Source organism: Protopterus annectens, chromosome 16.part0, assembly GCF_019279795.1.
Source record: "Protopterus annectens isolate FY-2018-M chromosome 16.part0, PAN1.0, whole genome shotgun sequence".
In the NCBI taxonomy this organism is placed as follows: Eukaryota; Metazoa; Chordata; order Ceratodontiformes; family Protopteridae; genus Protopterus; species Protopterus annectens.
Genome location: NC_056750.1, coordinates 119,925,366 through 119,935,358, shown reverse-complemented (window position 1 = coordinate 119,935,358; position 9,993 = coordinate 119,925,366). Strand labels below are relative to the sequence as shown.

The window sequence follows — 9,993 nt, the reverse complement described above, 5'->3', positions numbered from 1 at the left end:
GTGAATAATGCTCCTCTCTTTGTCTATATGAATTCATTCATTATACATTTAAGTGAAAGTTTCTATCATATTCCATTAGTGTTACCTTTCATCAGCTCTACATATTGAGCTCTTTTAATCTCTCTTCATGTGGTTTCTGATAAAGAGCATATACAATATTGTCTGCTATTCTGTTTACAGTGCCTGTCTTTTCTATGTTTTTATGTTCAGAAAGTCTCCATAGTTGCACATTGTACTAAGGATGTGGTCTTAACTGTTCATTTAGAGGAATAATAACTTCTTATTGTTCAGGGTGATGTTTTCATATACATCCTATTTTTCTAACAACTCTCCTTGCTTTGCTATAATTCTTTGTTACATACAGGTAATCCGATATTAGTATCTTCAGGCCCTTTTCATCTTAACCGATCCCCATTATGAACTTCATTCCTGGATTTCTGCTTTCTTGATGGATTTTACATTCAGTATAAACTGTCATGTTTCACCTCATTCTTACAGTCTTCCTACGTATCCTGCAATACTTTTTTCAAATAATTACTGAACTTATTAGCATACATCATATTTTTTTATAATACTCACATATACATTTGCTGGTTACAAGAGCTTGGATTATGACTGGCAATGTATTTGAATATCAAATGCAAGAGTCCAAATAATGGCATGCAGGTGTGAATTGGCAAAACAGACTGAGGAAACTCTGAGATTTGCTATTTGTATTTGCTGTGGATTTAGTTTCAAGACATGTGAATGAATGTGGGCATCATTGTATTATTTTTTTTCTCAGTTGAGAAAAAGCATATTTATAACAGATATTTCTTCTGTAGTAACTTCATAGTGATATACTAACAACATAGTCACAAAACGGCACATTCTAGCATGATAATTATGTTATTCTTGTCTACACAGGGAATGAAGAGTGAAACAGACAGGTATGTGGACAGAATGGTCTCTGCTTTTACTGGTTCCTATCCAGTGTAAGTGCAAACACTCACTTTTTCTCTTCTGTTTCCCTAGAATCATAACAAAACAAGAAGAGGAAACATGTGCTCCATTAGTTACTGATGACTTGAGTCTAGGGGTGTACAAAGGCCCCCTGCAGTACAGGGTTTGGAAGGAAATGCTGTCCATCCTCAGTCCTGGTAAGAGACATCTGTAACCTTAACTGTAGAAACAATGTAGGAGGGTGGCCTGAATCTGGTGGCATGAGACAGACATTGTCTATTCTGCATGTTTTGTCAAGAAAGCAAAATGGCGGTGTGAGAGATTTATGGAACAAGCAGCAGCTCAGCCAGCATTTTCATGAAGCAGTGATAAAATAATGTCAAAGGGAGACTGTTGTGTTTCTTTATATATTTGTTTGTAGATTAATTTATTTTACTTATTTAAGTTTATCACAAAATGCACTACTCTCAATGGACTAATTTCAGCCTAACTCAGGTGATTGAAATCACAGTGGTAAGAAAGAAATATAATTAGAGAAAAGTACATACATTAGTGTCAACAACTGCAAGTACCGCACACTTTACAGCCTTCATGAAAACCACACAAAAATTATTTGATTAGTATATATAACAGATACATAAAAGAGTAAAAAGCAAGGAAATAACTGATGGTCATTGATTTAGATTGTGTTTTAACAATATGAAAGTTATGGAGCAGTTAAATTTAAAAGTAAAACAAGGAGATCTGGGTACATCAGACCTAATACAGTGAAAATGTTGAATTCGGAGTTTTTTCTGGGTTTAGCTTTTCACACAGGGACTGGTTTTATGTAGGAGTTAGTTAATAAAAGCACTATAAAGCTGTGGTACTTTAAACAACTAGATATCATGTGGGATACCCTCAGCATGTATAGATGTGATTGTGCTGATTTAAGAAGAAATTGTCATTTGTCTATACTGTGTGACACAGCAAACTGCTACACAATATACTTAATCTGATAATCAGTGATGAGGTACTCTGAACTGGGGACTTCAGTTTACCCAGTGGAGATCTTTCAAAGCTGAGAAAGGACTAGAAAGGCCTTTCTGATGATCCACTCCCATGAGAAACTGAGACAGCTATCAATAGTCCACATGTTCGTATATACTATGACTGAAGTGATATTCTTTTAATTAATGCTTTATTCAGAGTTTTAAAGGACTGTGGAAAGAAAAGCATGCATGAATATGACCGTGAACAGTATACAAAAATATAGGAGGAGGTAATGTTAGGGGAAATTTTAAAGTATGCTGGGAAAAGATGTAGTCGTGTTACAGGTAAAGATTAGTAACACTCTGTAAAATATAGCAGGTGTTTTATTATGTTCATGTTATAACTTGCACTTATTTTCATTAAAATACAAATTGTTATAATCACTGGATAATTTTGTGTTGAAGTTCACCAAACATCTCAGTTATCTGGTAAACATTCAGTTTAATCCATATTGATGGGGTAATCATTGGAGGGGAGTATAGCTGGTGACTGATAAGGAAATTAAAGTATTTGTTATATATAGTCTGTCATTCCATAATGCTGTCCAGAAACATGCTAGAGTAACTCCAGTATTGATAGAAGAGGAACAAAGATAATAATGGCAGGTTTGTAGTAGTAAGGGGCTACTGACAAGGGAGGGGGATGACACTGGCATGTATTTATATTGCACCTAAAACTGCTACAATGGAGCTTAAGAAAATACTGGGAGAAATAATCAGCTTTCAGCAGGGAATATTACTTATAGGTGGGGACTGAAATTTGATTTGTAACAGTGAGGATGTATCTGGGTGACTAGAAGGGAAAATATAAAAAAGATTTTTGAAAAAAATTATGAAAGTATGTAGTATGAATATGTGAATTCAGTAGTAGGAGCTCAGAAAGAATTTACATATTATTCCCCAAGGTACAAAAACTGGGCTAGGCTAGACAAAAATTATATTTCACGGGGACATGTGCATTTACTTGAAAGTTTTGATATTCATTCGATAACTATTTCAGATCATGTACCAATAATAACTAAAATAAAAATGCATGGAAGTGAAATAAAAGTGAGACATTGGCACTTCCCCACCTGTCTGTTAAACAGAGATTAGTTTAACAAATGGATAATGGAAATTATTCAGGGGTTATTAGGAAAGCTATAAATTTCTTCAGAAAATATAGCTAGGGAATGGGATAAAATTAAAGTAGAATTTAAAAATGGAGGAGAAATAAAAGAAAAATAGATATGGTTAAGAAGTAACATGAATTATTTAGAAGAATTTAAAAAAGTAAAAGTAAAAGTGGGGAATCTCACAGAGCAAGAAGAGGTGCAACTGCAGAGTACTAAAGAGAAAATAAGCAACAGTTTTTGATAATAAGTCTAGAACACAAAAGCTTTTAGCATGATGACTCAGGCAACAGAAAGTAGAAAGAGCTGTTGTCAAGCTTAGGGAGCCTATAACAAGGAAAATAGCCAGAGATCCTGTAGCAGCATTAGACAGTTTCAAGTCTGTTCAGGAAACAAAATTAATGAATATAAAACAAAATCAATAGTTGTAAACTGTGTACCCTACACACACATGAATTGCTTCAGCAAAACCCATAACATGATTAAATGAAGAACGTAGGAGTATGGGTTAAAAAGGATTCTGTTATGGTACTAAGGATATGTGGGAAAAGACTAAACAAAATATAATACAAAAACTTAGAAGCTGGAAGCTCTGTTTTATGGATATGGATTGCAAGATACAAGCAGTGAAAATGTTTTAGTCCCCTTGGGGGGGGGGGTGGAGCCTAGATGGCCAACTAGTAACAACTTTTTTCTTGAGCTCCACATCAGTTACTATGAAACAGGGAAATTTATTATTTAGAATTATATTATAAGCTCCTTAAAAGTTATACAAATTGTTTGAGAAACTGTAATATACTAGATTTCCAACTTTGGAGCTTTTTCTTAAAGAATTTCCTGTCAAAATAATTGATTATACAACTGAGCAGAGATGAGCAACTTAAAATCTTCACATGCTAATTCCTCACTAAGAAAAGAGATCCAGTCTATGTCTACCACTCTCCAGGAATTATCCTTAAAAATAGATAGATATACTGATAACCTTGAAACTTTAAAGATGAACTGTCAACAACAAACTGATGTTTTGAAGGAAATCCTCCAGCAACAACAATCCAAAATTCTGAACATTGAAACTTCACTAAATGACATCCCACTGTGAGACCATCCTGCAACAAAATAACCGGCTGATAAATAAAGTAGATGATGTTAAAAACAGAGAGAGGAGAACAAATATTAGAATCTTTAGTCTCCCTGAAAAAACAGAAGGAGAACCAGCAACTACTATTAAGGGATGGTGATATCCACCCAAACCCAGGCCCCTATGATACAAATCTCTTAAGTAAACTACAACAGCTTCCTGAACTCACACAAATTAATATCAGGCCAGCAAATAGTCTACTCCTCCTAAATCTAAACATCAGGAGCTTAAACAAATACATGAACTTCATAGTCTAATCACACAATATCACCCTGACATAATCTGCTTAACAGAAACATGGCTAAAACCAACTACCAAAGATACAGAAATCCTGACACCTGGATACAGTATCCTTAGACAAGACAGACTGAAAAAGAAGGGTGGTGGCATTGCCCTGCTTTACAAAAATACACTTACTATAGCTAAAACAGAGTTACCAGTACCTCCCTTGGACAAAGCAGAAATACTATTGACTACTCTCAAGATAGGCAGCAATAAAACTATCAGCTTAGTAACAGGTTATATCCCCCTAGGCAATAATATCCCTATCATGGAAAGTTTATTACAATGGCTATCACAAACCTTACCACATGAGACTATTGTATTAGGGGACTTTAACATTGACTGGCTAACATGCTCTTCCTGAGCTCCCACTAATCATATCAACCTAGCTTCCTTCTCTCAACTAATCAAAGAACCCACTAGGATAACCAACAATAGTAAAAAGAAACTCTTCTAGACTGGATTTTACTAAATAAAATTCCTTCCTCCTACCTAGCAGGCACACTTCCTGACTCACTAAGCAACCATCAGGCTACCTTCTTACTTAAACACAACTCCCACCACCCCCAAACCCCTATACTCCAAACAATTAGGAACTAAAAACACTTTAACCTATCAAACTTCTTAAATGACCTAAAACTCTACAACTGGTCCCAACTATATTACCTGCCTCTAGATGAAGCCATCGATCACTTTAACTCCACATTTCTAGAAATACTAAAATAGGCATGCTCCAGAAAGAACTACCAGAGTTAAGACCAAAGCAGTTCCATGGCTAACTAGGGAAGCAAGACAAAAAATAACAGAAAGGAACAGAGCCTGGAAAATCTGAAGATCCAAAAAAACTCCAAGTACACAGCAAGCCTACCAACAGATTAGAAATCTAACCAAAAAATTAGTCAAGCAAGATAAAAGAAATTACTTTATCAACCACCAAAATCAACACATGAACAACCCAAAAAATTATGGGCAGGATTAAACAGGTTACTATGCCATGGAAAAATCACCACTCCACCCCCAACAACCGGGTTAATGAAAGAAAACATAGCTGGATCATTCAATACTTTCTTTACTGAGACCATTCTTGCCCTTTCACAAAAACAAACTTATACCAAAACCACTACTATTGACCCCAAACCTAATAATAACCCAACTTTTAAGCTTCAACCCACCCCAACCTCCTACATAAGAAAATGACTCTCTCAACTAAAACCAACAACACTAGGAGTAGACTCCCTCCCCAATGATTTCTTAAAACTGGTGGCAACTGAAATAGCCATACCAGTCTCTATTCTAATAAACAGATCCATCTCTTAAAGCTCAGTACCCCTGATCTGGAAAACAGCCTGTATTATACCCCTTCATAAAGGGGGCAATTCTTATGACATATATAACTACAGGCCAATAGCTATCCTATCCCCACTTGCTAAAATACTGGAGAAATGTATTCACAAACAATTAATGACCCACCTTATTAAGCAAGATCTTATATCCCAAACCCAACACGGGTTCTGCCCAGGTCATAGCACAACCACTGCCCTGCTAGCATTCACTGATACTAGTAACCACAACAGAAATAATGGCAAATTTTCTGCAGCCCTTTTCCTAGACCTATCAAAGGCATTTGACATGGTTAAGCATGAAAAATTATTCTCCCAACTTTCTATCTTAGGCCTAGATAAATTGGCAATCTCCTGGTTTAAGAACTACCTCAGCAATAGACAACAGGGAGTACTATGGAGCAATAACTTGTCTCCACTCTTACCTGTGACACTTGGTGTACCTCAGGGATCCATACTGGGCCCCCTACTATTCTTAATTTTTACTAATAATCTCCGCTCAGCTGTAAATAGTTCAAACCTCATCCAATACGCTGATGACTCTACTATAATATGCAGTGCCCCTACCCTACCAAACCTACACAAAAAAACCCAGGAAAATTTTCACTCAGTCGAAACCTGGCATACTGAGAATGCCTTGATACTCAACCCCAAAAAAACTAAACTCCTCATATTTCATCCTTCAATCACTACTGCCCCCACCTCCTCCTTTACTATCCACTCAATAAACGGCACCCCTATCTCACCTGGCTACCAGACAAAGCTTCTAGGTATCACTATTGATAACAAGCTCACATTTGATGTACATATTAATCTGGCCATAAACAATACTAACAAAAAGCTGGGAAGTCTCTATAAGCACAAATCATTCCTGACTCACAATGCTAGAACTACAATAGCACAAACAAACCTTCTCTCAACTCTACTGTATGCATCACCAATCTTGACCAACCTATCCAAAACAGAAACCAATAAATTGACCTCCTGCTATAATCAGATAGCCAAATTTGCCAACAACAGCTCCTTTAGAACTCATCACTGCCAAAATCTAAAACAATTGGGTTGGCTTGAACTACCAAACATACTAACCTATAACCAGCTGATTATCACACACAAGCTACTCTATCATCCAAGCACAACACCTTCATTAAGAAACATAATCCAACAGTACTCCTGTCCTAGGCAACTCCGCTCCACTAATAAATTACTGTTAGCAGTTACCAGATTTCACAATCATGCTGGTGACTCCCTATATTCTTCTTATATAGCCAAACTCTGGAATTCTCTGCCTACATCCTTAACCCTAGAAGCATCCCTTTCTAAATTTAAAATAACTCTCAAATCTTACCTAAGCATAAAATGGCTATGTCCCTGTTCCTCACGAGACTAATACTTGTACCTCATCTATACTACTGTAATTCTTATGTTTTATCCTCATAAAATTTGTATACCACAACTGAAGAATGATGGCTTATCTGTGTTATTCTGCACTATATATTGTTATTTAGACTTGTTGTCAACTGTACCTCACTGATGCTTAATTCCTTTATGTGTGCCCAACTACATACCTAATGGGCCTAGTTTAAATATGTATCCTGAATTATCTGCTTGTCTGTTAAATTGTCTCCTTGGAGCTTTTCTCCCTGGGCCTCCACTGAAAATGGACATATATCCAGTTGGACTATCCCGGTCAACAAATGTAAAATAAAATAAATAAATAAATATTATTTCCTTCCTGAACTCCTGGCTGCTTGAATTTTTGGGCTAAAAAGAAGGTTTGTCCTATGGGATTGAAAAAGCGCACAGAGCCATTGAAAAACGTATTCCTTCTTCTCCTAATGCTTCCCCAAGATCCATAGTTGTGAAGTTCCTATCCTTCTTAGATAAAGAACTTATACTAAAAACAGCTTGGAGAAAAAGTCCCTTGTCATTCAAAGGAAACCAAATAAGGTTTGATCATGATTACTCCACAAGAGTCCTGGAAATGAGGAAAAGCTCTTGGCCACTGGTAAGACTATTAAAGCAGAATAAAATGAAGGCACAATTAGTCTATCCAGCTAAAATCAAAATTTTTCATCAGAATGAGCTGAGATCTTTCAACAGTATTGAAGAAGCTGTTTCTTTCATCCAAAATAACATCATTACAATCCCAGAAGGCATGGACTGGTCACCATCTACAACCCTTAAAAGATCATCTGAGATAAATAATTGGATGGATATAAGAAAGAAGAAATTGAAGACTGGTTCTAAAAATGCTGGACTTCCTAGTTCTCTCAAAGATCAAACTAAATTATAAAATGTTCATGAAAATCTAAAAGGAGTATGTATCATTTACTTTGTTTGTGAATACTTCTTCATAGGTTCATAGGTAGGTACTAGGCTATCTGCCCAAGGGCATTTATAAGCCTAGCCAGAGTGTTGTCGGCTTTCACCGCCCCATTGATTAATTAACTGAGCCTCTGTCAAGCAGAGTCAATGAAGTGATCCCAGGGGTGTACTTTCTGTTACCCATCCACTCGTCAAGGCTTCTCTTGAAGAGTGTTAGTGAGGGGCTTTGCCTAATGTAGTTAGGAATTTAGTTCCAAAGCATGGGGAGTCTCTGTGACAGAAATCTATCCCTCCAGCATGTTCTATTTATTGTTGTGGTGAGGTTTAGCTCACTAGAGCGCGTGGCTCACAGTGACTTGGATTATTTATTATTACTTTACTAGTATCTAGATTCAACTGCTAGGAATGCTTAAGATGTATAGCTAGTTAGATCCTGCACACACACACACACACACACACACACACACACACACACACACACACACACACACACACACACACACACACACACACACACAACTTATTTTCTCTCTTGATTTTAACTTTTTTTTTTTTTTAAAGAAAAGGAGAAGGGTTAAAATGTTGGCTGTTTTATTTGGGAATCTGACATAAGTAATGTCAGAACTTGGTACTATATATGTTTACAAGAAATATTTGTTTCTTTGAGATCGCTTTAGTGTATTTGTCACAATATGATTCAAGCATGACATAATTTTTCTCTTCCCTGGTATTTTCCCAGCCTAGCGTTTCAACATTCTAAACTGTTATTTTTGCTTCTTTTCACGAAACAGTAGCCTCGAGCGTTACTATGAATTGAGAAGTGGTTTTACCTTCACCCAAATGCATTCATGGTCTTTTTATATGCTAAGCTTTGTCTAATGTAAATGAAGCTTGCTTTGACTGCATTTCAAGTACTATAGTGAGTCTTTGTATATTTGTTATTTGGTGCTAGTGGTACTGACGTGCAAGGTGCGTTGATTTACTTATTTTGCTACTTCAGTAGTTTGACAAATGTTTTAAAATATGAAATACATAAGAAATACTTGCTTTAAATAATGGTAGTCAAAAGAAATACTGAACTGCTATTAAATTAAAACCCGCTAACATTTGGTTTCCATAGCAACCAGGGTGGTGCTATGCAAATTACAATGACATCATCGCTGCAATCTGAATTTCTTTTGAGTGTTTGAAGAAATAGACAGTTCAGATAAATAAGCAACTTGGTTTCCCATAACATATTTTACATAATCAAACAGATTATTCCCATTGCTTTGTCCATAACACTTGTTTTATACAGTTAACGGAAGCACCAGCACGTATTGAATAAAATCTTCTGTTGAACAGCTGATTGATTACAACTGCCACCGCTTGTAAATACTGATCACCAACAGCAAAAACAGCTTCAAAATAAGTAAACACCTTACTATTGCCTCTGCTCTTAATTTGGTAAAGACAGAATTTTTCCACTTCTGTTATTAATGATATATATTAAATTATTAACTATTTGAAAACTCATTGAAATCTTGTTAAGGCTATATATTATTTGTAGCTATAAAGAGGTATTAAGTGCTGATCTACTACTTTATTGATTCATTTTAGTCAATACTGATATTGTTTACTCATCTTTATTTCTAATTGAAATACTTAAGTAACCAATTGCTCTTTGAATTCTTCTCTTCTGATAAATCTACTTATGCATACCCACTGTCAAATTATTAATCCTTTGGTTCTGTAAATACTCATACAGAAGGAAAAATGTATTACCTTTCAATCAAACAATGGTTTATTAGTGACATTTACACCAAAATAAAAAATTTTTC

The 9,993-nt window shown here is 35.8% G+C and overlaps 1 protein-coding gene across 1 annotated transcript in view; it reads left to right on the top strand.

Moving 5' to 3' along the window:
• The first annotated feature begins 281 nt into the window (after positions 1 to 281).
• Positions 282 to 9,993, top strand: part of LOC122790977 (zinc-binding protein A33-like) — a 303,928-nt gene continuing 294,216 nt past the window's right edge. The window contains exons 1-2 of the mRNA XM_044058700.1: positions 282 to 929; positions 1,015 to 1,139. Of these exons, the coding sequence (XP_043914635.1) occupies positions 877 to 929; positions 1,015 to 1,139 (178 nt within the window). The 5' untranslated portion in view covers positions 282 to 876. The remainder of the gene's footprint in view (positions 930 to 1,014; positions 1,140 to 9,993) is intronic.